Source organism: Diplotaxodon limnothrissa, linkage group LG15 (genome assembly GCF_057381915.1).
Source record: "Diplotaxodon limnothrissa isolate DT_005_m linkage group LG15, D_limnothrissa_male_GT1.1, whole genome shotgun sequence".
In the NCBI taxonomy this organism is placed as follows: Eukaryota; Metazoa; Chordata; class Actinopteri; order Cichliformes; family Cichlidae; genus Diplotaxodon; species Diplotaxodon limnothrissa.
Window position 1 is genome coordinate 26,028,796 of NC_140610.1, and position 26,351 is coordinate 26,055,146.

General features: G+C 43.7%; 2 protein-coding genes across 4 annotated transcripts; one reads left to right on the top strand and one right to left on the bottom strand.

The window, feature by feature from the left end:
* Positions 1-218: 218 nt before the first annotated feature.
* Positions 219-11,670, bottom strand: LOC146617634 (heterogeneous nuclear ribonucleoprotein Q-like). 3 transcript variants are annotated; one of them, XM_085372348.1, is made up of 11 exons: positions 11,562-11,670; positions 10,800-10,959; positions 9,657-9,775; positions 9,323-9,544; positions 7,690-7,866; positions 7,167-7,302; positions 6,837-7,042; positions 5,519-5,668; positions 5,321-5,442; positions 4,690-5,228; positions 219-3,158 (listed from the first exon to the last, which is right to left on the bottom strand). In XM_085372348.1, the coding sequence occupies exons 1-11, from the start codon at positions 11,562-11,564 to the stop codon at positions 3,133-3,135; spliced, it is 1,860 nt and encodes a 619-aa protein (XP_085228474.1). In that variant the 5' UTR covers positions 11,565-11,670; the 3' UTR covers positions 219-3,132. The 3 variants fall into 3 exon arrangements, with proteins under 3 accessions (XP_085228474.1, XP_085228473.1, XP_085228472.1); XM_085372347.1 differs by having other exon boundaries at positions 219-3,161; XM_085372346.1 differs by lacking the exon at positions 219-3,158 and having other exon boundaries at positions 3,529-5,228.
* A 794-nt stretch (positions 11,671-12,464) lies between these two features.
* Positions 12,465-25,658, top strand: bub1 (BUB1 mitotic checkpoint serine/threonine kinase). Its single transcript, XM_085372596.1, has 24 exons — positions 12,465-12,487; positions 12,641-12,700; positions 13,189-13,330; positions 13,441-13,637; positions 15,159-15,199; positions 15,312-15,388; positions 15,475-15,524; positions 16,088-16,272; positions 16,365-16,456; positions 16,683-17,047; positions 17,498-17,538; positions 17,615-17,734; positions 17,931-18,041; positions 18,216-18,300; positions 18,939-19,023; positions 19,127-19,304; positions 19,423-19,486; positions 19,570-20,357; positions 20,470-20,570; positions 20,735-20,896; positions 23,938-24,095; positions 24,245-24,422; positions 25,261-25,367; positions 25,460-25,658. Exons 1-24 carry the CDS (start codon positions 12,465-12,467, stop codon positions 25,656-25,658), a joined length of 3,609 nt encoding a protein of 1,202 aa, XP_085228722.1.
* Positions 25,659-26,351: the final 693 nt, after the last annotated feature.

Consider the following 26,351-nt stretch of genomic DNA (forward strand, 5'->3'; position numbering starts at 1 on the left):
TTGCTAATGCAATCATATGGCACACTGACTTCTGAGGAAATTTTAGATGGCACTCATCAGAAAGGTTGCCTACCCCTGCTCTTTCTTTTGAGCTTGGGTTGAGCTAAGGCATTTAATAAATGTTAAACATCACCAATATATTTCTAGGCTCTCTGAAATGTGATTATGCACTGGCAAAATTCAAAATAGAAGAAGACAGAGCCGAGTTCAAAGTCCATGGCTTTATTAGAAAAATAGGTTTACGTCACCTCGCTGTACAGTATAAAACAATTCATCTGCAAACTGCAAACACACTCGTTAGCAAAAACAAACAAAAACACATTGTTGACCCATAAAATCAAGTCTGGTCTAACATGGAAACAAACACTAATGTGGCTCTATTTTTCCCCATAGAGGAGGTGGTGGCGGCGGCAGCAGCAGCAGCAGCACGGCCCTCAGAGATGGGACAAAGCTCAACATGAGACCAAGCCTCTGGGCTCATGTCAAAGGTCAAAGGTCACAACACAAGGCAGAGACACAAAAATGCACTGAAAGGAGCTTAAAGGAGAAATCCAACCTCACATTGTCCTTCCAAAGGCTACAATGCAGTGACTCTGGAGCCGCCGATCTCCCAGAATTCCTCTACTTTAAAGGGACGTGTAACAGATCATTCTTTTCTTTCTACTAATCGATCAGAGTGATTGATCTCTCTGCGAGGTAGAACAAAGATGAAAGCGTCATGGTGGGGGTAACACCACCAAAACCTAGCGACCAAACCATTTACCTCCAAACAAGTTTCTAAACAAAATAATTTAATTATTCATTCATTATATTGTCATTATTAAAAGTTCTGAAATTATTCAAAATGGTCAAACTGGCGTTTATCGATGTCATAGCGGCATACATTTCAACTTTCATGCTCAGAGATCATTTCTCTCACGAGAGCAGATGCAACATAATTAAAATTTCAGCTCTAAAGGACGAGTACGTGTTTAGAGACAAGTGTTTTTAAAAACACTGACTTATGGGTGTTTCTACAAAAGATGAAGGGGGGGAGGCATCACCCCTTTTACTAAATATTTTCCAAATATAGTATTTTAACAGAAACATCAAGCGGAAAACAAGTTACGAGTATTCCTGCAGAACCCATTTTAAAATGTTTTTAAACGATGGCCGACCCTGTAAGTAGCCTTGTTCGAGTGGCTTGACGACAAAACTGCAGTGGCCTTTTATGGCTGTTCGATATAACGATATATATCATAAGATGATATAAAAACGTCTATTGTTTCCTATTACGCTATCGTTTGTTTCGTAGTGTCCTAAAATAAAGTGTTTACAGCAATATTTTTTCATCGTTTTGATGGTCACTGTAGTGGCTATATTAATTTCTTAAAGTTCTCTCTTTCTCATATTTAATATAACCACACTACTGACGGACAAGCGTCTGTTTTTACGTGTTGTCGTTAGCAACAACGACGGTAACACCATGGCGTGGCTCCGCTGTCCGCTTGTTTGTTTTCCACGTAAACCTTTCACAATAAAGCTCAAGATCCTGTTGAGACTTTTCAAAATAAACTGAATCATGTCAAAGAGTATGCAGAGTGTTTAGGGATGAGAAGAAAAAAAAAAAAAAAAGCCCTCAGGTGCTAAAAATAAACCTTAGACTCAAACTTCGAAAGAAAATGGTGGCCGTTACAACTTATGTCTAAAAATGTATAGTTTCATGCATCGGTTAAAACACTCGAATCAGGGTAAAGGACGCCTAGCTGGAAAAACTTCATGCAAGTCGAGTTGGACGAGAGTCAGAATTTACAGAAAATATGACATGTTTGTGATTTATATCGTTGTCAGGACGATAAATGTCTTCTATCGGGATATGAGATTTGTCATATCGCACAGCCCTATCTGTCAGGGTTAAAAAAATAAATAAACAAAGAAAAAGCTTTTATCTGACACTGAGCATAAAAACTTGTTTTAAATTTTGTTTTCTGAAGAAATTAATTATCTCCTTTTGATTCAAATAAAACCACAGATCAAGGTCTGCATTTCCCTTCAACGTTTAACGCTGAAAGAACAGACAGATGTTAAAATGTTTTACTCTCATTCTAACACGTCTGACTATATTTTTACTCTTTTTAACCAGTTTTAAATCGCAGGAGTATAAAACTAAGTGTTAAAACTACTTTCAGGCTCTTTGGTTGGTCATCTTCTCAATCAAAACAAGCCTTAAACTCCCACCCTTCCAAATACTGAGCAGCCAGCAGTAAATTTCTCCTTTACACTCGCACCAGTGAGAAGTCATGAGTCAACACCACAGGTAAATTTCTCATAAGCACATACATACATGGCATGATAGTCTACAGAGGCATACATACAATGCAAAACATGTAACCCATTTTCTTCCAGACCCTCTTAGACATGGCAGGATGTCACATGACATCCTAAATCTGTAGTTAAGACAGCTGTTGGGTCAGGCTGTGGAAGACATGAAGAAGAGGAGGGCTGTGGTTTTCAAGCCTTACAAATAAAAGACAAAACAATCTGTCCGTTAACTTCATTGTCACTCAGTTCATGTACAAAGACAGCAAAAAAGGCATGTTCAGGCTCGCTCCCACAGGACCGGCCGGTGCCAGGTCTCAGCGAGAGCCTCAATTAAATCAAGTGCTCTGCTGCAAGGCCGGAGAGGCTCGAGCCCTGTCTCAGTTTCCTTAAGTAGATGATCTGAGGCGTTTCCGTGAAACCGAGGTAGCTCGTGAACCAGTTTTCCTGCGAGACCCAGGTGTCGGCACCTCACACGTCTCAGTCCAAAAACTCAGAAACAACAAGTCCCACTGCACCACTCCAAGCCTCAATTTAAAAAAGTGCAAAGCCTTTTCCAGAAGGATGTCCACCGTGACCTCAGTACATCTCACATGGCTGCCTTAGGGTTGGAGGAGGTGGGGTTTACTCTTCTGATCATCTTCAAACATGGCAGTTCGAAGATGATCAAAAACAAAATGAAAAAAAACCTTCCTTTACATTGAAAATCAAAAAAATCAAAAAATAAATAAAATAAAAGGCTGGACAACCATTGGACCATTGAGTCAGCTGACCTTACCATTTCATCCACCGAAGCCCGCAGCGTGCGTCGCCGTCAGTCCTCATAGCAACACATCAGGACCAGCCTCGCCCCCTTTTTCCTGCTAGTCAGGTAACAAAAGGAAGCAATTAGAGAACTGAAAACAGGATCGCATCACATCTACACACATTTACAGTTTCTGGAGCTCACACGCACAAGCTCAGACGTTAACATGCACATGGCAATGCCTTAAAGAGAAGACGGCGAGCAGAGTCAGCCGGGCCGGTTATTAAACGTAAAACCGAGGTGCAGTAGGTGAGACGCGGCTCAAGACAGACAGAGGGAGGGAGGAGGGGGAGCAAGGTAAGGGGGTAGGTGAGGGGGGGGGGTAAGAGCAGCCATCATTATCAGTAAAAGCAAAAGGGGAGTAAAATAAAAACAAAACACCTAGAAGCAGGTCATGCACAAGAGCACAATTATCAGACCTCCAGAGTAAAACATGCAAGATTAGTATCCAGGCCTTCAACAGCTAAGTAGATCCTTCTGGGACAAGGAAAAGCTTCACTTTGAAACAAATCAAATTGTGCTTTTATGCCCCCCCTCCCAAAAAAACCCCCAACCAAAGCTGATAACAAGGACTAAGAGACTTGTAGGGGGCGGGGCTTAACCCTGACGCTGCTGAGAGTGAATTTCGGACACCAATTTGTGAAACAATGTTCTTTGGACATGAGAGAAACTCATAAGGATGGAGTATGTCACTACACATACAGAGCACTTGAGAGATGCCGACTATCAGAAGGTGATTTGAATTTGATGGCATGCAAGGTGACACTGTAGCACGTGGCCAAACATTTGGCAAACCTTTGGTCCATTTTCTTCCACAAGGAGCCTTAAATTTGAAGGTAATTTGAAGAGAGAATTTGCCGAAACATGAATTTGCAACACAATTTGAAGTTTTGTACACGAGTGCGTGTATGTTTATTAAAGCAGACAAACAGCAAAGAATACAAGCCAAAATGTAAAGCCAAAAAAAGAAAAACCATAGGACTACGATGGTCCTTTTTTTCTTCTTTTCAATAACAAGACACGCATTACTTTTTGACAATACAAATCGTATTCATTGGATTTAAATACATGTTTAGGAGACATATGCTTTGTTGCCGTTAGCTACTTAAAACATGGTAACCAGAATTTCTAAAAACAGACATAAAGCTATAGCCAAATAGACAGCTCGAGCACATTTGCATCTAAAAATTTTTTCAAATTCCGTTATGGAAAATCTTTTAAACGCCCATTGTATTTTTTCTCTTTTCGTCGTTTTAAAAAAATAAAAAATAAAAACCCCAAAAGGAAGAGAGAAAACCAGTTCGCCAGAAACAGGTGGGAGTGTGACTAAGACGAGTCCAAGCGGATTATTAAAATATGTACAAAAAGGAGATCTTGCCAGATGTCACCAATTTTGAGGAAAACAAAAAGAAAAAAAATGCAGGCAACCGTATGGGATTGAGGGCCAATCAGATCAAGTCTCTAAATAAAAAGACAAAAACAAACACGGGTTTTGTTATCAAAGCACTACGGGGTTTACTTCCACTGCTGCCCAAAAGAATCCTGATAAAATTCCTGGTTGTCAGATTTGTAACCGGAATAGTTACCAGAATGATCACCACCTTGGAGCGGTTGCTGAGCAATGGGTTGAGAGCCCCAGTTCTGATTATTGGTCTGGCGACGCTTGGAATCTGGCTGGTTGTACCCATCAGCTTTGCGCTTTCCTCCTACATTTCCACCGCGGCCACCCCGTGCACCACGTACCCCTCCTCGCCCTCTCAGCTGCACGCCTCCTCTTGCGCCGCGCCCGCCACGACCTGGTCCTGGCCCGCCGCGCTGCGAGAAGTTTGCTCTCCCTCTGGGTGCCCCCGAGCCGCCACGTCCTCTGGCCGGGGAGGATCCGCCCCGTGCGCCCCTGCTCCCGCCCCGCCCCCGGCTTGGGGCCTGGAAGTCATCGTACCCATAGTAGGGGTCATCGTAGCCACCGCGGTAGTTGTGATAGTCATAGCCGTAGTAATCGTAGTAGTCCTCGTAACCGTAGTAGTCAGGAGGGTAGGCGTAGCCGCCTCTGTTCCCTCCTCGACCCCGATTTCTGCTGGGAGGGGGCATGTGGGGAGGGGGAGGGTAGTAGTAATAGTCATCGTACCTGATGAGAGTAAGACGGCACGGGTTAGAAAGACAGGTCTGACAAAAACAAAGGTTTGATTGCTCAGAATGCTTCGAGAAGACATTTCTTACATTTGCGTTTTAGCCGCTTGCCTCTGGGCTTTGCGCTCCTTCCTTTTCTGATCGGGCGGCTTGGCGAACACTATCTCGATTGGCTCTCCCTCCAACTCCTTCCCGTTCATTTCCTCCAGTGCCTGGACACAGAATACAAGACTTAACGTCTCTGCACCTCGTTTCTAATCCAGCGCCAACCATCAGGGTAACACATACCTTCACCGCACCGTCCCGCTCCTCAAAGTGAATGAAGGCGTAGTCTTTGAGCTTCTTCACTCGCTCCAGCTTTCCAAACTCACTGAAGGACGTCTCCAGGAGTTCCTCCGTGACGCCATTAGCGAGATTTCTCACAAATAAAACCTTCACCTGCAACAAAGTAAAGCTCAGATTTAATCAGCTCATCTCCTCCTGCACATTTATCAGCAGGCAGTAAAATCACATATTTTGGAAAATTTGATTGATTTAAAGAAGACAAAGGGTCACAATATGAACAAACAGATTTATGTTCAACAACACGAATGTAGTTAAATGTTAATATTTTATTATTATTTATATAACCTGCCTTAAAATTATACAGAGAAATGGCAAAGATTTGTGATTTCAGTGGTATTGCTTGTTTAACGGCACTTTCTGCATCACTGAATTAAGAGGGGAAAAAAGGGCAAGATTCAGTTTTTATGAACCCACCGTCACATTTAAAAATACAACAGTTCATTATAATGCTGATGTGTGTCATCTAGCTTGTTATCTCGTGTTTAAAAACAAAAAACAAAGACAGCACAAAGGGCATAAGCACTGATGTTTTGCTGCCAGTGCAGGGCCTCCTACTGGAATCAGCAACACAGACATGGTTTGCTTTGGAGAGTCAGCTACAAATGCAAGAATTTGACATCCGATCATCAAAAGGAGCCAAAGATTGAGATCTGATCTTAACATTTTCCTTCTTCATTAACAGCTTTAACTCTGGCTCTGCTGTCGTTTCAATAGAAACGAGTTCAGCATTTAAAAAATAAAAAAAAAAAAAAGGGGGGGGGGGGGAATAACTTGTAATCTTTAAATCCCACAGCTTTAGGTTATTTTTAGTTACTGGTTATTTAATGGAGCTTTTAATCACTAATTGGACAAAAGCCTTTCAGACCTTAAAGTGAGAGGTGGGATTAAGTTCATGGGTGGTTGGCTTAAAGCAGGGGTGTCAAACTCAAACACACAGTGGGCCAAAATTCAAATCTGGAACAAAGTCGTGGGCTAACATTAATATTTATTGAAATATATTTATTGCTCCAGATATAAGAATGAATCTTTTCTTATGGACTCAAACAAGTTTTGCTGAAAAACTGAATATGGAACAAGCAAAGCTTAATACTAAACTATATTTATGTTAGCTGTATAATACCAGTAGGCCAGCTCTAATAGTCATTTGGTATGGCTTCGCGGGCCAAATGTAATTAGGCTGCGGGCCAAATTTGGCCCGCGGGCCAGAGTTTGACACCTATGGCTTAAAGATTGAAGAACACTTCAGATTCCCAATGCTCACCTTGGCCATGACTTCTGGGTCGGGGTCTTCGATGGGGTCTGCCCACTCCACGGTCACGAGGTTGCCCCAAACTTTCACCTTGCCGCTCATTAGCCGGCGACGGGCCTGAGCGGCCGTTTTGTGGTCTTCATACTCTAAGAAGCAGAAGCCTCGGTTCTTCTTTTTGTCGTCGGGCTGATGGTAGAGTATGACATCACTCAGGCCCTCTGGGTGAAGAAAGAAAACAAAAACATTGCCTGTGGTTCAATATTAAGAGTCTGGGTGTTTCTGAGCAGAATAACGAGGACAGCAGGGCATTCTTAGAAAAACAAAACTGTCAGAAAGCATTACCTGTGACTTTGGAAAACTCTTCAACAATCTGCTCCTTTGTTTTACTCTTGGGAATTGAACCAACAAATAGCCGGTTGTTGGCAACAGATATGCACACCCCGATGTGCTTGCCAGGGCGAATCTCATGATTATTGCACTGCAAAAAATAAAGCCGATGGACTCTCATTAGACTCAAAACCTTTCCAGCACACAGGTTTTTGAGGTAACCTATTCTCATAGAGCAGAACAACACGCCTCATTCACGCATTCATGCAGCACTTTTCTCTATGGTTTTCATGCGAAAGTGCTTTATATCTAATATTCACAGATTCATGAGCAACCTGGGGTTAGCATCTTGCCCAAGAATATTTGGCATGCAGACTGGAGCAGGGATCGAACCACCAGCAAAACCCATTCCAATCAGAATATAACCCCCTTCACCTCCTGAGCTACAGCTTCCTCCGTTACAAAGTGACAGGTCTCCTGAACGCCGTCACTTTCTAGAAAAGCGACATGCTCAGCCGCGTGCTCCTGACAAACTCACCAGCTTTACAGCCTCCTGGGCACCCTCTTTACTGCAGAACGTGATGAAGGCATAGCCCCTGTTCAGGCTACTCAGCGGATCCATCATTAGCCGAAGGTCCCAGATCGGACCGGCCTTCTCAAACAGAGGAACCAGCTCGTCTTCGTACAGATCACGGGGAATCTTCCCAACAAAGATCTACAAGAGGACAAAAAAGAAAGAAGGATATTCTAAATATAAACACCCACAAGCAACTGGTTTTATTGAATATTTATTAGTTAACCAGCTGAAAATGGTTTCATTTCAAAAGTGCAGTTTATGTTAATTAGGAGTTACTCTTAAAGTTGCTTCAGTGAAGTGGACTGAAAACACTTCATGTCTGTACAGCTTTTTCCTATAAACGCTGCCCAACAGGAAAATCACATTTTACGCCTTTTTAAACACGTGCATGTTAAAAAGCTCAGTAAAGTTATATTGATATAAAATATGCACAGAAATATTTGCAGTCTTATGCATCCTTGCATTTTGACATTGGTAAACACTGAGACAGTGTCGGGTTAGCTTGTGCTGCACACTTTAAGAAGTTTAAAACTGGCTACGCTCAGTCTTGTGATAATGCCGAAACAAATATTACTGCACCATAACTCATGAAAAGCGAAGAAAAACCTCGTGTGAGATACTGATATTGAGGAGGAGAACATGTGAGGAGGTAAAGGTGACCACACTGTGTGGAGAACCCCACGTAAAAACAGCTGAAGGGAAAAACTAGGCAGGAATAACTGAGCTGGACCATCAGGGGCCTTCTGCACAAACGCCTCATCTGTTAAGATGAGTTAACCGGTGCTAGTATCGGACCACAGGAACTACAGAGAATGCTGAAACTGTTCATGCTATAGAAGAACTGACAGCCCAAACTTTACTAATCTCCACTTAATCCAGCAAAGAAATGCTCCTTGTTCTGCACCGTTAGGTGACTGTATGACAGGATAAACTGAGCAGTGCATTCGTTCCCCCCGTCCACGTGAGGCCAATGACACGCAAACAATTCACATAAACATCTACGGATCCAAAGCCCACATCACATTGCGAGACCTGTCACAGCGAAGTCAGCATATCTGAATACACCAAATATATACCCCAGTGCAGCTAAAACTCAAAGTACATCTCGTTAGGTCCTCAGAGTTTAATTTATACATCTTTTTTTCTCAGCAGTAAGAAACTGAAGCCTCGCATAATTTTCACCTCGTTAAAAGAAACTCTTCTTCTTCTGCTTCATGTTCTTCCCAACACTTTATAAATCAAACTCAGTGTTGATGTATCAGTTTTAAAACCTTTGTGAATAAAATTTCAGACCAAATATTGTCAAAATCATTGGTGGTGGTTTATAAAATCTTAAATATAAGTAAGTTTACTTTAGCTACGTTTATGCCTGTTCAGCAGAGCAGTGATTCCTGCTTCACAGAAGCTAATGAAGTGAATCTTGACGCCACTCTGATCGTGGGTTTAACCATTTAAAGCACCTCTGTCTGTGCCTGCCTTTTGTTTACAGCTTCCTAATTTCAAAACAACCAAATTCTCCAATGACATGATGTGAAAATGTAACATCTCAGGAAATAATACAAGACCCTATTTTCTATGAATTGACGAGGAGTACCTCTGTGCCGACAGGGGGCTGAGAACCCGAGTACACGGACTCTGGCGGGGGTCCGCCGTATTTCCTCTGGCCGGTTGTAACATCGAGTGTGTAGCTGGTTCTCTCGAGGAGTTCTTTGATTTTAGCCTCATCTGGTCCTTTGATGGAGTCTGAAACTTTAGTCCCTTGTTTCTCTCTCTGTCTGTAAGTCTTCATCACCCCACAGAGAAAGGCACTTTTATTCTGGGGAATAAGAAACAACAGAAAATTAGAAACCTGGACATTTAGCTGCCGTTAGGGGGTAAAAATAAACAGCCGAGCGTTCCCTTCATGTCTCGCATGATTTAAAACTCACCTGCACGTGTGACAGGTCACTCTCTTTGAACTGCACCAACACCTGCAGGGCTCCATCTTCGTTGAATTCTTTCAAAGCCTCAATAGCTCTTTCATCGAGGTCACCGTGTGCTACCAGGCCTGACGGACACAAAACACACCTCAAAATAACTGGCAAACGCACATGACCCCACCAGAAACACCCCCATACAACTTTAGAAACCCGATCAACTTCATCAATACTCAGCACAGGTGAGAAGGTTCACAGAGGCAGTGGGACTCGTGCAGTTGTGCAACAGAGGATTGAGGATGGATCATCAATGTGATCCAAAAGGAAGCAAAGTAAAACAGCTGAAGGTATGAAGCAGTTTCATTATTATGGACATAAAAGTTTTCCTGTCATACTGCCAGGTTTCAGGAGGCTGAAGAAGCCCTGAGGTCTCCTTTCAGTGTTTGTCACCATCTGCTGGAGGTTCAGACAGTCCTGTTGACCTGCCGTGGACACACAGCTGCTCTTTTGTTCCTGCCAGCTGGCCTCCATCTACCTTCACCCAGGCCTTTGTAGTAACAGGAGTTATTTCATTTGCTCTGATTTCTATACTTCAGTGTGACAATGATCAATCTGATGCTCCCTCAGCCATCTGTCAGCAGCTGATACGACTGGTTTAACTACTTTGAATCAGCTCCCTGTTCACTGTTGTTCATTTAGGGTGTTGCTTAATTCACTGTCATCGTTTTATTTTATTACTGGTTAACAAAATAACCAGTAAAGACACGAAAAAGAGTTAATATTGCTCTGAATTACAAATTTCATTAACTTGTGCTGACATTCCTTCAGGAGCAGGAAGGTTTTAGTGGTAATTAAACACTAATAAACATACCTGAACAACAAAGGAGAAAGTGGCAGAGGATTTCAAAGAGTTCATGACAAATATTTTAACTCAGTCAAACTCAACTTTGGTTCATGGGCTACCCCATGTCATCTCAAGCAGGCTAGACCAGCACACCACTCCTGTGTTTGTAATGTTTGCATCACCTCTCCAGGTACTGTACTACATTTCATTCACAAATTTCAGATACTACTGACTTTCACACTGTGTGCTGGAGGGTGGATTTATCTGTGCACACACTGTGAGCTGAAAACGGAGGCAGGGCGTTCTCTTACCTGCTACATAAAGTTCATCCAGCTTCTCAGCGACATTCTGAGGTAAACCTGCCTCCAGTAAAGCCTGGAAGTGTTCCGAGTGGGTCACCTCGGCTGTAGTGTCCATCGGCTCCTCCGTCCCGTTCCCGTTAACGTGATCTGTGGCCATGTCTTCAGACATCTGCGCAGAGAAGTGAGCAAACATTTACCACCAGCAGCAACGCACTCGCCGGACTAAAGTGGGACAACAACATCAAGCGTGCAGTTTGGCGCCATCGTCCACTTGGTTTACAGGCAAGTCCTGCAGACGCTGCGAAACTAACACCACGTGTTAGACGCCAGCGGAAAAACAAACTTGCCCAAACAGCACACAAACAAGCAGCTAAGCAGTGAGCAGAAAAGGCGGCATCCATGTAGTCACCACGCGTCTGTGAGCTAACATCTGTGGCTCGTACAGATCACAGGCCTCACCGAGCGCGGTACGCATGGAAGTGCACAATGCACGAGATTAGCATTAGTTAAACAAGATCCAAAGGTCAAGCACGTGCAATTTGTGGTGATTCCGTGTGTTTGGCCCATTACTCATAACGTAGAGCACATTTATTTTCCCATTAGTATATGCAAACAGGCCCGTTATTTTTCCAAAATGCCGGCTAGCCATGAAAACGAGCTGCTATGCTAACAGCACCCGGTCGTGCAATGCATCGAACATTAGAGTGCAGAAAGCTGCAGGTTAATAGCCGAATTTAACATCCCCTCTCGTTGCCTCGAGAGCGTACGTACCATGCGAATCTGAATTTGGGTGCACGATGCAGCTCCGCCGTAATTTAGGTAGTCCGAATGAGGGGAAATTTTCACGCCGGGGCTCTCAGGCTGGCTTCTTTACTCCCGGTGAAACAAAATGGCGGCTACGTAACGTCGCAAACTCCGCTTCTCCACCCCACCCCCTGCGTGTACGGGGCTTCTGAAACTGCTTTTCATGGGCTACTTTGGGGCTTCGAACGGTGGCGTTGAACCAGTGATTCTTTATTTTATTTTATTTTATTTTATTTTATTTTATTTTACAACAAAGAGATGTCTGTATTTTAGTTTAAATATACTGCTTGTTTAAATGTATATTCTATACAATGTACGTGTAAATGTAACACTGCTTTTAGAGTAAATTAATTAATTTCAGATGATTATTTTTTCTCTTGCAATTTTATTATGAAGATGTTTAAGCACATAGACACCAGGTGCTTCCGGATTATTTCGAAGTAAAGTCTTATTTACTTTGATCCTTCAACTGGAGAACCTGTAAATTAAAATCATGGCGTTCGTCCATTTCAAATTTTCAATAGTAAAACTTAGCATTGTTTTCTCAGTAAAATAAACTGAATCTCACAGAAAGGGCAATATAGACGGCACTTTGTGTGATCTTTTTTAGTTTTTAATACCTTTTGTTTAATTTTTTTTACGCCTGTGCGTCACGTGTTATGGGCGTGGATTTCCCACGCCCTCTGAAACGCTATTGGCTTAGCGCGAAATTTGAAATGTAAGGGGAACGTTAGCGGCTCGGAGGACAACAACAAGTCTAAATATGCGAATTTTTTAGATAGCAAACAATCAAACCAGAGGAATTAAGTGCTACAAAAAAGTTTACTATCGGTTTTCTTGGGAGAACTTTTTTTTTTAACTTAAAGCGAAATGGATATCGCCTCGTATTTACAGTAAGTCACGATGGAACATGGACGTTAGCCGCTGTTAGCTCAATTGAAGGGGTTAGCTTCAGTGCTAACATGAATGTATGGATCTTTTATAACTAATTCATAAACAACGTAGCTGTCAGACATGTTTTAATTACTCATACTTCTACCCTTCAGGCGTTTTGAAAACAGTTTGCCCTCATACACAGGTGACGACCCACTGGACGCCTGGATCAAGTGAGAATTTCGACTGTTTTCATTGATGTGTAATGTTTTATAGTAATTTAGGAAAAGTTATTAGTCCTGCAGCCATTGAAATCATATTGAAACCTGTAAGAGTGTAAGAGACAGCCTTAACACAGGAGGTACATAACAAATGATCGTCCGCTTATTTCATTTTTGAGTGTTGACGTCGGAAGTAGACCTGGATTTACTTTTCAAAGTCACACTTCCTGTTCTTTACCGTCTATTTCCAGCTTTAGGTTATTTAATAACACTTTTGGATATTAAGGCTGAATATATGTATCACAAATGTTTGCTTGTCTCAGAGCACACAAAACAGCAAACCAACCAGCCTCAAAGATAAATAACTGCGTAATATCTTAATAAAATACAATAATAGTCTGTCTTAAAAATATTGTGAATCATTTTTTGATGATTTAATACAAAAAGATGCACACAAAATGAGAAGTACTGAAGGCAAGTTTCTCTGGGTGCTTCTTTAGGTTTGTGGAGTACCTGGAGCAGAGGCTACCTACAGATGGTGGCAGAGGGATGTTGCTGGTGTTTGAGCGTCTCATCCAGAGATTTTTGAATGTCGAGCAATACGCGAATGACATCAGATATGTGAACTACTGCATCAAATGTGTAAGTCTGATTAAAACATTGTATTTTTACAGTTGTCTCCATAGTTTGTATCTTTTTAAGTTGGATAAAGTCTTACTCGAGCTCTTTTCTTGCCTCACTGTGTCTTACAGGCAAGTTATTACGTGGACCCTGTTTCCCTGTACAGTCAGGTCTTCAGTAGGGGCGTCGGCACCAGGACAGCTGGCCTGTATGTGGCCTGGGCTCAGCACTTTGAACAGAGAGGACTGCATGAACAGGCTGATGCAGTATACCAGAAAGCGCTGGAGAACCAAGCTCATCCAGCCAGCACTGTTCTCCATGAATACAAGTAAGCATTTGAAGAGTGAGACGAAGTTTCTCATGGTAACCTCAGACGGTTAAATACAAAGCTGTCTGTGCCAGTGTCGGTGGGAGTCTGGCCTATGTAGATACCTTTCAGAGTGTTTTGTAGAGAAAGTATGCCAGTTGAAATGTGTGGAAGTGGTTTAACCTCTGTGTTGTGGTGTAGCTGTTGTTAAACCAACCTCCAGCCTGTTACTGTATTAAAAGTATTAAAACGACACACACATATGTGGTCTCACTAGTGGGCAGCTATCATCATGGTGGCCGGTGGTTTGTTTTCAGTGTAACTACTAAAAAAGTTGAGGAACCTGCAGACATCAGATACTGTAGTATTTGTTTGAGTTTACAGTGCTCTTGAAAGCGCTGAATTCTAGAACGCTGAACATCTGCCATCAGCTCTGCAGGACATGAGATTTGCCGATGTTCATCTGTCAGGCATCACCACTGGTGTGGTCTTGGTATTTGGATATAGTTTCTTCAGTTTGTATGACTAAGATCAGAATTACACTTGTACGCAGACATAGGCAGCTGTCAAACACAAGTTTGGTCCCAAGTCCCAAGTTTGAGACCCCTGGTCTAAAAGAAGCATGAAAGCAGCGTGAAAGTCCTGGCAGTAATAAAGTGTGAACATCCGCTCTGAGCCTCGTGTTCACTCTCTGATGACGTCATTTACATCACTCTGGTCTGAGCAAGACGTTCCGGGGCCCTAATTTCTCAGTGGTGCAACTAAAAAAAATTCTTGTGTCACACACGGTGCGACTAGCCGGTTGAAAAGTTTGGGTGTACCTAACTTTTGTGCTGGTGCACCTAAGAAAAAAAGTTAGGCACACCAGTGCAACCACGGCAAAAAGTTAGTCTAGAGCAGGGGTGGGCAGCTCCAGGCCTCGAGGTCCAGTGTCCTGCAGGTTTTAGAGCTCACCTTGGGTCAACACACCTGAATCACATGATTAGTTCGTTACCAGGCCTCTGGAGAACTTAAAGACATGTTGAGGAGCTAATTTAGCCATTTAAATCAGCTGTGTTGGTTCAAGGACACATCTAAAACCTGCAGGGACACTGACTCTCGAGACCTGGAGTTGCCCACCCCTGGTCTAGAGCCCTGCATGAGGTGACCGTGCCAGCAGTGGCCCACAGCTCATTTAAGTTTGAGACTCCTGGTCTAAAGGAAGCGTGATGGAAAGCCCCAGCAGTAATAAAGTGTGAGCATCTGCTCTGAGCCTCGCGTTCACCCTCTGATGATGGCATTTACGTCACTCTCGTCTGGGCAGGACGTTCACATAATCTGGGGTATGGAAACTCTAATATTGCTGTAATCTTTTAGGGATGGTGCAATTAAGAAGTGAAAGAATTTAAAGTCTGTGTTAACAACTGAAGCCTGGATATTAATCTGGCCTTCTAATGTGAATGATATCTGGCTGTGTGTAGTCACTCTACACATGCAGTGACAGCGGTATGTTACTGTGCTGCATGTTATATACTGTGGGCTAACAGAAACTCTGATCTGCAGGCAGTTTCAGACCAGAACCAGAAGTGAGACGGCAGTGTCCGGTAAGATGGTTTATTTAAAAGTTCCTTTATTATATAATGTTGGATTTCTTTCTTTAGAAATTTTTATTGTTGCTCTACTGTCTGACTATTTTTATATGTCTATTTTATGAAGGAGGAAGTCGAAACCCTTTGCAGAACTCCAATTTAACCAATCAGGTGCCCCACAGAGAGCCTGTCACTCAGAACAAGGTGTGTTTATCTCTGGTTTTTCATCCTAATTGTGCATGAATGCCATTTTCTGCTTTTCCATTCACACTGTGCGTCCTCTGTCACAGATGTCTGTGGACTGTCCCTCCAAACCACCTGCGAGTAAATTCATCGACATGTGAGTGAAACACTGAACTCAGTTTTTGGGGTTCCTGTTTCTGATGTCAGCAGAGTGCGCTCGTACCAACACAACATGTTACAGCCATGAGATGAAAAAGGAAGAGGCTCAAAGACAGAAATAGGGGGGGGGAAAGAGTTTAAGTCACCCTTTAACTGTGTTTCTGGAAGCAAATTAGATTTACATTAACCACAGGAACAGTAAATAAAAGTGTCTTAGGAGGGTTTGTTTGTTTTATTTGGAATTTTTTGGAAAAAGATCTTCTGTTTTTTAAATCTGTCTTCCTTTATCTCATCAAAGGTGGAATAAGCATCTTAGAAATTCATAATGTGGCAAATGTCAGCTGTTGATCCTAGAGTAGCTTTGCCTGATGATGGCTTTGGGCTCACAGGGATTGATTCATGTGGAATTTCTTCCAGTTAATGTAAAAATTCGTGTACTGGGATGGGCTTTCTGTGACAGAGAATAGAAGCAGAAGAGCTTCACTTTACATTCATCTACACTCGCACAGTTTCGAGGATCTTAACAGCATGATGTCACCTGATTTCTTCTGTCGCTCACAGAGTCTCTCGCTCTGAGACTTCCGGGACAATTCCCACCAGTCAGGGCTCTGGCATTCAGACCGTGTCCGAGTACACGGTAGAAGATCTCGTCTGCGACGAATCTGAGCTATGCTTCGAAGAGGCCCGAGCTCAGAATTACTTCCGCAAGCTCCCTGAGCAGGAGGAGAAAGACGAGACAGACTTCAGTGAGTTTTTAATTCTGCAGCTAAAATAAATCCGTGCTGCGAACACTTGTCTGGATTTCTAGTAAATGTCCTTTTTATTGTTTTCATGTCAGCGCTGACACCGAGCGAGGTTGAGGAGAGGAATAAATGGTTGCTGGAGAAAGTTTTCTGCGATCTTGAAATCAGACAGACTTCATCTCAAAAGGTAAGACAAAAGCATCCTGATGCAATAGGCTGTGCTGAATGTGCATCAGAGCCCTAAGCTTCAGGCTCAAAGCCAAAGTGCCAGCAAAAATAGACAAATAAGGATTAGTCTGAGCTGCGAATCATGCAAAGTTGCTCTAGCAGCATCCAAGAATGAAAACAGTGAGTGATAAGCACATCGGGTTCACTGCGTCAGTCTGAGAGGCTTTTCTTCTTCTTTATTTCAGCCGCCTGCAGCAGAAACTGCTGCCGATGTAAACCCGAGTCTTACCCAACCCTCCTTCAAGCAACCTCCGCCCTCAAACCGTCTGAGCAGCCGGCGCTCTCTTGGCTTGAGATTAAACACCGAGCCGACCTTCATCCAAGAGGCCGCCGCCAGCATTCCCGAACCTCCTCACCAGCAGAACATTGACACGCTAAGTTCGGTGGCATCCCATCATCCCTCTGTCCCAGCTGAGCGGGACATGGGTTTGCAGAAGTCTGCAGATCGGGAGCCGCTCCCCTGGGCCTCAGCGGTCCCACATACGCCACTTCATCAGCCTGTGAGCTTTGAGAGCACAGACAGGCTCCCACCCCCAGAGAACAATGCAACGTGGGTACCTTCTAACTCCCTCGACACTGCTTCTGATACTCTGTGGAGCATAGGTTTCTGGTTGTGCAAGGAAAACATTGAACCTAATATTTAATATCATGAAAATGCGAGATGTAAGAACAGCTACAGAGACGTTTTTTAGGAAACACCCCCCCCCCCCGTGTTTCCCACACAAGTTTATTTTTATTTTTCTGTCCCTCATCGTTTTATTATTGGACAGTCTGATTTCTGTTAAAGTTCAAGCCCTGCTGATGGGCTCATCACTACATGATGCCTGTGCCATAAAGTTTGTGACAATAAGTAATGGAGTAATAAGCAGCTTTCTCTTTAGTCAGTTAGTGTATGAATTGTATTCCGATTTTATTAGAAATTCTCCTGCACACATGATGATGTTTTCGATGGCTGATTGAAATGATTTTAGATGCGTTACTGATCTTGTCTTTCTCTCAGGGATGTGGGTCTGCCTGCAGAGCCTGAGGACAAGCTTGATGGTAAGTGTGCTTTTATTTTGTCGAGCTGTTGCGTGTCTCTGGTAGATGTAGTCACAGCCCTCTCTGTCCCTCTCAGTGTCGCAGGGAGCCACAGCTAACCTGTCTCACGTCACTCCTAATAACTCGCTCGGCTTCGTTCAGGCCACGCCGTCGCGGGTGCTGCCATCACCTACTGTCAACACACGAGAGGCGCTGGGTGAGCACGACAGTTTGTCTCTTTGCTGTCACGTCAGAGGTGTTTTTATATCAAATTTAATGTTTTTGGATTCAAAGAGTTACTTTCATGTTATGTCTCTGTCCTTTAATCAAACTGCTCTTCACTGCTGCTCAGGCTTTGGCGGCTGTGGTAAAAACTCCTTCACTGAGTTCTTTTCTTCTTTGTGTCGACTCAGGCGTGATCATGGACATGTTCCAGGCTCCGACCTTACTCGAGGAACCGTTCAGCAGCACATCAGTCCTCCACGCTGCCGAGAAGGAGTCTGAAGCCGGATTCTGGATAGGCGGTAAATAGGCTCTGAACACAGTCGGGATAATAACAGAATCTAACTGGATCCGGTCACCAGTGCTTAAAATTAATGTTCCTCCTGTTTGAGTCAAAGCAAACTCAGGCCTGAACCTCTGAGACTGATTCTTGGTCTCGCTCCAGATAACCTAATTATTCTGTCTCTGATGATTAGCAGGAGGAGCCTCCTCATTATCTAAGCCTCCCACCACGACTCCATTCACCATCTTTCAGGATGACGACAACAAAGAAAACGGCAGGTAAATATGGCCCCCACACTGTGGACACCCTAAACCCCAGCTGTGATGTTACACTCCCATGTAACCTGTGTGATATTCTGTCTGTGCTGGATGTCCTGTATCCATCCATCTTCTTCTGCTTATCCAGGATAAGAGAATTTTGTGCTTCAGCCTGAGAAGACTCGGGGACACTTTAGTGCTTTTAATTTTGAATATGAATAATAAAGGTGGTAATTTATAGACTTTTTTTTTTAACAGTTGTTTACTCTGTTAGCTCGTGTAGTGAATGCAATAAAAGAGCTTTCAGGAGGATTTAACTTTTGATTTCCACTCAGATGTTGATGTGATCTCCAGCTTCAGGTCTCACTGAACTCACACTGAGATTTAAATGTCATTACTAGGAAAGACCTAGTTCACAAACACTCAAGGCTTCTGGGAAATGGTGTTTGCTAAAGGCTGCTAAAACAAACACAGACATATTTTTCATTTATTTTATGAGAAAAACCCACAAACCCCCGTTTTTAAATAATTCCTGTCGTATGTTTTTTGTAGATCAGTTCATCTTAATGTTTGTGCTGCTGTGAAACCTTGAGGATAAAATGAAGTGCATCTTCATGACAGCCAAGTGTTCCTGTTATTTTTGTCTCTGTGCTGTTTAGTGCCGCTGCTCCTGCTGATGCCGAGAAGCCTAAAGGAGTCAGAGCTCTGGCTGAAATCCCGGTGTCAAAGGCAGACAAACCCAACGTGAGTGAATTTACTCATGTTAAGCTAAATTCCAGATTTCTGGATGAGTGTTTGGTGTGTTTGTTTCAGGTTCACATCCTCGTGTTTTTCTTATCCTCATCAGGAGACTCCTTCAGATCTGATCCCAGATGAGAGCACCATGTGGGGAGCTCGCTACAACTCGCTCAACTCGCTCGCCGCCTGTCCCAACAGCACCACAGACTTCGCCATGCTGGCTCAGTTCGTCTCCACGCCATTCACTTGCAAAACCTTTATCAGCAGCGACTTCCTCGAGGACCGAGGTAAGAGGAGCCAAACCTGCGGCTTATTCCTCCCGCAGCCTCCGCACCTGTCTCATTTTAACAACAAGCTGAAAGTAATTTAAAGTTTCCCTAAATAATAAATGTTTCTGCCCCACAGAGAATAAATGTGAGGGGGAAGCTGATGAAGAAGCTTACCTGAGGCGTCAGACCAAAAAGCTGAGGTAATCAGTCTTCAGGTATCCACTGCCCATTCGTGTCACTGTTATCAGTGCAGATGTCACAGATGTGTCCTCTCCTCTGTTAGCCCCATCCTGGAGCAGAGTCCGACCGACGAAAGCACCGTCGGCCAGACGGTGCCCTCCTCTGCCAGGCAGGGCACCATCGTGGGAGAGGAGTTTGCAGCGGCCCAGCACTGCCTTACTGCGTCCTCACTCACCATGGTGCAGCCTCCTCCTCCCGGCGTGCTCTCCTTCAGGGACCAGACGCTCTGTCCTGCCGACTCCTCTAGGACAGCGGGGCCCGGCTGGGAGGTGTATGCAAGCCCCGAGCAGCCACCCAAACAGGCCTCCTTCATCTCAGGCAGACCCATGAGCGAACCTTTTCAGATCATGGAGGACCTAGAGACCCCCAGCAGCCCCCAGCAAGCCCAGAATCAGGTCTGTGACGTTCCCATGAACCCCGAGGGTGCTCTCAAACCAGACTGGCTAGCCATCAGGAGCCCAGAGGCCATGGCCGAGCCAGACCTGGATGCCTTCCTGAGTCCCCATCAGCCCAAGAATCTGGACTTCCCCATGAGTCCAGGGCACCCACAGCTCTGTGCTGACGTGCCCATGAGCCCGACATCAATCAGCAGGGAGGATGAACCCATGAGTCCAGAGAGGGGGCTGAGGCTGAGCGCTGACATCTCAATGAACAGTGACACGCCGCAGAAAGCCCAGACGGGGGCAGTCCAGCTGATGTCGGATCCCTGGGACACCGAACTGATCTCCAGCCTGCTGTCTGGACTCAGCCCGCCTCTCGCCACACATCCGCGCTGCACCACCTGGCAGTGCAACATACCGAACATCACTCCAAAAATGACCATCAGCATGGGTAAGATCTGCAGCGCCTGCTCCGTTAGGTGTGGAAGTCTGGCTTTGATCCAGCTGCAGAGAAAAACTGTACGCTGTGTTGATTGAAACGATGAATGTTTGTGTCGTGACAGGAAAGGAGTCCCTCAGAGTGGACTGCGTTCTTGGAGAGGGAGCCTTTGCGACAGTTTACCAGGCCACGAACCCCGTGACCTTAGAGAAGACCGTTTTAAAGGTGAGGCTGCGGATGAAGAGTGCCGCGTCCCTGTCTCTGTGTTACTCAGCTCCTTTTTTTTAATGTAGTGGTGAAACAAATCTTATTGAATCATCTCAGAAATGAACCGTGTTCTCAGAGACATTTGGACATGACCGCAGGATTCACATGTGTCCTCGCTGCAGGTTCAGAAGCCGGCCAATCCCTGGGAGTTTTACATCAACACCCAGCTCGACGCTCGGCTGAGGCCCGACGTCCGTCACCTCTACAGCAGTATGCACTCAGCTCACCTCTTCCATAACGGGAGCGTGCTGCTCGGTGAGCTTCACAGCTACGGCACCCTACTGGTCAGTTACCGTCAGTGTGGATTTATGGATATGAATTTACTTTTGTATATATGTTTTTAAAATCCAGTAATTTGTTGGTTTCTTAGTTTTTGCGCCATAATTTCGGATTTGATCTGTGTTTACGTAACTTGACTTTTGTTACAGAATTTTCTAGTGGTCACTTTTCAGTGAATTAAACAATAAGTTGAGCACATAATGAATCCATAACATGGATGACAAAGACTGTTAATCAGTATGAAGGAAGAGAAACTTTAGGCAAGGCAAGGCAAGTTTATTTGTATAGCACAATTCAACAACAAGGTGATTCAAAGTGCTTTACAGAGACATTAGAAACAAGAACAAATAAAAAGCATGATTTAAAATTGATTAAAACAAGCAAATAAACTAACTAACTAATTAACAAACAAACAAACAAACAAAACAGTATATAAAATCAAAACAGATAAAATCAGAACAGTAGATAAAATCAGTAGTTAAATGTAAGTTTTGAAATTTAAGCTTAAAGTGTGGATTTGGTGCTTTATTCAAATGCAGCTGAGAACAGGTGAGTCTTCAACCTGGATTTAAATAAACTGAGTGTTTCAGCTGATCTGAGGCTTTCTGGGAGTTTGTTCCAGATATAAGGAGCATAAAAGCTGAATGCAGCTTCTCCGTGTCTGGTTCTGACTCTGGGAACTGATAAAAGACCGGATCCAGATGACCTGAGGGATCTGGAAGGTTCATACTGGGTCAGGAGGTCATTGATGTATTTTGGTCCTAAACCATTCAGAGCTTTATAGGCCAGCATCAGAACTTTAAAGTCTATCCTCTGACGGACAGGCAGCCAGTGTAAGGACCTCAGAGCTGGACTGATGTGGTCCACTTTTTTGGTCTTAGTGAGGACTCGAGCAGCAGAGTTCTGAATGAGCTGTAGTTGTCTGACTGATTTTTTTAGGTAGACCTGTAAAGATGCTGTTACAGTAATCAAGCCTACTAAAGATGAATGCATGGACTAGTTTTTCCAGGTCCTGTTGAGACATCAGATCTTTTATCCTTGATATATTCTTGAGGTGATAGTAAGCTGACTTTGTTATTGTCTTAATGTGTTTTTCTAAGTTTAGGTCTGCATCCATCACTACACCCAAATTTCTCGCCTGGTTTGTGGTTTTTAGATGTATAGATTGAAGTTCTCTGGTGACCTGTAATCGTTTTTCTTTGGCGCCAAAGACTATTACCTCAGTTTTGTTTTTGTTTAGCTGGAGAAAATTGTGGCACAACCAGTCATTGATTTCCTCAATGCATTTACCAAGAGCCTGTACAGGGCCTCGGTCTCCTGGTGACATTGTGATATATATTTGTGTGTCATCTGCATAGCTGTGATAGTTTATTTTGTTGTTGTTTATAATCTGTGCCAGTGGGAGCATGTAGATGTTAAACAGAAGGGGTCCCAAGATGGAACCTTGGGGAACTCCACATGTGATACTTGTCTGCTCAGATGTGAAGTTACCTATTGATACAAAGTATTTCCTGTTTTCTAAGTATGTTTTGAACCAGTTTAGTACAGTTCCTGAAAGACCTGTCCAGTTCTCCAGTCGTTTGAGTAATATGTTGTGGTCAACTGTATCAAATGCTGCACTGAGATCCAGTAAAACTAGGACTGACATTTTTCCACTGTCTGTATTCAGACATATGTCATTAAACACTTTGGTCAGAGCAGTTTCAGTGCTGTGGTTCTGTCTAAAACCTGACTGGAAGGCATCGTAGCAATTATTCTGTTTTAAGAAGTAACTGAGCTGTTGAGAAACTGCTTTTTCAATGATCTTACTTAAAAACGGGAGATTTGAGATCGGCCTGTAGTTGTTCATTTGTGTCTTGTCAAGATTGTCCTTTTTCAGTATAGGTTTGATTACAGCAGTTTTTAGTGATTCTGGAAACACACCTGATAATAAAGAAAAGTTGACGATCTGTAACAGGTCTGACTCTAAAGTCTTTGAGACCTTTTTGAAAAAACTTGTTGGCAGGACATCTAAACAGCAGGAGGAGGAGTTCAGTTGACCTAAGATGTCCTCCAGGTCTTTGCTGTTAATAGGTTGAAACTGTTTCATGGTGTTTAAACAGTTTTTTGGTGGACACAGTACATATCCTGGATCTGCTGTTGATGTACCAATTGCTTGTCTAATTTTTTGGATTTTTTCAGTGAAGAATTTGGCAAAGTCATTGCAGGCCATGGTCGAATGAAGTTCAGCTGCCACTGACACAGGAGGGTTTGTTAGCCTGTCAACTGTAGAAAATAAGACCCGAGCATTATGGCTGTTTTTAGTGATGATGTCAGAGAAGTAGGACCTCCTTGCATTCCTCAGTTGTAAATTATAATTGTGAAGTTTCTCTTTATAAATGTCATAATGAACCTGGAGGTTTGTTTTTCTCCATCTGCGCTCAGCTTTCCTACACTCTCTTTTTTCATTTTTCACCAGTGTGGAGTTTCTCCATGGAGACTTTTTCCTTCCAGAGATAACCTTCACCTTAATGGGAGCAATAGTGTCCATTACATTTAACATGTTAGCATTGAAGCTATTGACGAGCTCATTGACTGACCCTCTGGGCAGGTCAGGTGTTAATGGGAAGACCTGGTTAAAAATTGCACTACTGTGTTCAGTTATACACCGTTTTGTGATCACTGTTGTTGATATATTTGTGTGGGCTGAGATTTTACTTTCAAAGAGTTTTGCTTGCCACAGCTGAGCTTGGACATGTGGGTCGGTCTGTTGGCACGGTAACCTCACAGCAGCCTTGTTATTCGTCAGATGATGTCATTAAAAATGCTCCAAAAAGGCTAAAACAGTACACAGTCCAGACGTCCAGTTCAGGGGCTCTAATTAGTGGAATTGAAGCCAAGCAGCCTATTTGGTATCAAATTTTACAAATACAAGCCTTAATAATAAAAACAGTTTCCCCCCATAAGTTGTTATGAGGGTTTAAACCATTGTTGTGGAGTCTGCAGAGACTATTCGGTCGGTTTAAAGCTTCTCTGTTTCACTGTAATGCTGTTGCTCCACCTGCAGAACGCTGTGAACATGTACAGAACCCTCAGTGACAAAGTGATGCCTCAGCCCCTCGTCATGTACTTCACCGTCTGCATCCTCCACATGGTGGAGCTGCTGCACAGGATCCACATCATCCACGCCGACATCAAACCTGACAACTTCCTGCTGGGAGAGAGGTACCAATCACACGCTGCTTTTATCTCTGTGCTGCTCGTATTTGCAGCTTAAAAGTGTCAGAGGTGAGGCGGGCAGGCCCGGTCCTCCCCTCGCGACACTTCAGTTTCAGGCTCTGTTGAAACGCCTCGTCATCACTCGTGTCCTTCAGGTTCTTGGAGAACAAGCGTTTTGATTCAGAGAGCACGGACCACGGCCTGGTCCTTGTCGACCTCGGGCAGAGCATCGACATGGAGCTCTTCCCAGCAGGCACTGCATTCACTGCCAAGTGCCTGACGTCGGGCTTCCAGTGCACAGAGATGCTGAGTGGAAAACCGTGGAACTACCAGGTGAGCACAGCAAGGACAAGAAGAGGCATTAACATACACAGGGAGGGTCGAACACTGCCACGTTTCAGCAGCATTGGACAGTAGTGCGGTTTTTCCTGAGCTGCAGCTTCTCTCATACTCTGTATGTGTTTGAGAGCTAAGAGTAATGTCTCTGTGGGTTAGCGCCCAGTGTTTGTTGTTTCTGTCCCTGGAGTTGTGTACGGGAAACTTTGTAGTGTTGTTAATCTAATGGAAAGTCCAAAACTCAGCTTATCAAGTTTCCAGGTTCATTAAAAAGGTCTTGCTGGTCTCATTTTCCTCGCGATAATTCATATTTAGATTTGCACAGCTGATAGTTTGTGATGGTAGCCTGTGTCTTGGTATGATGAGTTTCATCTCTGCAGGTCACTCAGTCAGCTGGCTGAATGAAAAGAGCATGATGTTATGGGAAATGATCTTGTAGCTCTTGTAGATCTTGTATGAGCCGAGTTCTCTCGATTTAAAGGGGATTATAGGGTTCAGCTGATCATCACTCTCAGGCGTCCCTCAGACACTCAGAGGAACACCGGGAAGTGTCATGAACACATTTCATGACCTGATGACTGTTTTTGATGGTTAATAGGAGGCTATTTTCAGCTGTGCCTTCATATAGCCGATCATTTCCTGACACAAAGCCAAAAGGCTTGTCGCCTTCTGTTCTCAAACAGAGAGCTTTTGCATGTCACCCGATGTGTGAACCACGACATCTGGAGCCCCACATGTTTTATAGAAAGAAACATCTGGAGATTTTGTTGAAGACTCCTTTTAAAGATGGAAAACGAGTTTTATTCTGAAGGTCTGACTGTTGTTTGGGTTTCAGACCGACTACTTTGGCATTGCGGGGACCGTGTACTGCATGCTGTTTGGGACGTACATGCAGGTGACCAACGAAGGAGGCGTGTGGAAGACGAACGGCGTGTTTAGAAGGTGAGTGCTCAAAGGAAGCTCCCATTTGTCTTTATTTGACCTCGTTTTTTGTGCATATGTGTGCTGATGGTAAACCCCCCCCCCCCCCCCAGAAACCCTCACAGCGACCTGTGGCTGGACTTGTTTCACACGCTGCTGAACATTCCAGACTCCGGCTCGCTGCCGAGCCTGCAGAGCCTCCGCTGCCGGATGAACACGGTTCTGCAGGAGAACTATGGCAACAAACTACCCACGCTTAAGAGCCGGCTGGTGGTGCTGCTGCTGGAGAACCGCAAGACGGTGCGGAGATAACGGATATGCCTCGCTCTGAAAAAAGGCTGCTGTTTATCCTCCGTTTGCACTCGTTTAAGCGCACACTCTTTGACACATCGGACTGTGAACGCATCGCGGGAGGAGTGAAGCATTTCAGCTCGTACAAATGCATAAATGTATATTTCTCTTAGGTCACTTTTTAAATTGAATTTGTTCCCATTTTGTGAAACAATTTTATTTTGTTTTTTTTCCCCTTGAAAAACAAACGATAGTCTGTTTGAAGCTTCACTGTAACACGTTTTTCAGTGTTTTGTTTTTGACCTTTTTCTTCTCTCATTAAAACAACCGGACAAATCAAAACATATAAAAATTTGATGTTGTTGTCTCACTGACAATCTCAGGAAGTAAGTGAGGCAGGGACTTTGGTAAATGTCCCAGCCTGAAAACAGGGATTAAGATGGCAGGAGACAAACATAAACTGATAAAGCATAAATGTTGACCTGCTTTTATTCTAAATTTTAAAAACAGCATTGAATTCAGCTTCTTTCATTCATCTTATGATGAGAAACATTAAACATCAAAATGTTTTGTGTGATTTTAGTGGAAAGATGGTCGTAGTTCATGGGTTTATTTCTGGATTATCAGTCACATGTAAAGATATTTGTACCTGTGAGTGTTTTATGTTCACTGTACACAAGTTGTAATGTTTCATGTTCTGTTAAACGGCGTTTA

What these genes read in the sequence shown, in the direction of transcription:
- bub1 (XM_085372596.1), top strand. Translation starts at nt 12,465, where the DNA reads ATGGATATCGCCTCGTATTTACA. An exon ending in CCACTGGACGCCTGGATCAA is followed by an intron (nt 12,701 to 13,188) that starts GTGAGAATTTCG and finishes GTGCTTCTTTAG; the next exon opens with GTTTGTGGAGTACCTGGAGC. An exon ending in AAAAATGACCATCAGCATGG is followed by an intron (nt 20,358 to 20,469) that starts GTAAGATCTGCA and finishes GTGTCGTGACAG; the next exon opens with GAAAGGAGTCCCTCAGAGTG.
- LOC146617634 (XM_085372346.1), bottom strand. An exon ending in GTGACCTGTCACACGTGCAG is followed by an intron (nt 9,545 to 9,656) that starts GTGAGTTTTAAA and finishes CTTATTCCCCAG; the next exon opens with AATAAAAGTGCCTTTCTCTG. An exon ending in CAAGCGGCTAAAACGCAAAT is followed by an intron (nt 5,229 to 5,320) that starts GTAAGAAATGTC and finishes TACTCTCATCAG; the next exon opens with GTACGATGACTATTACTACT.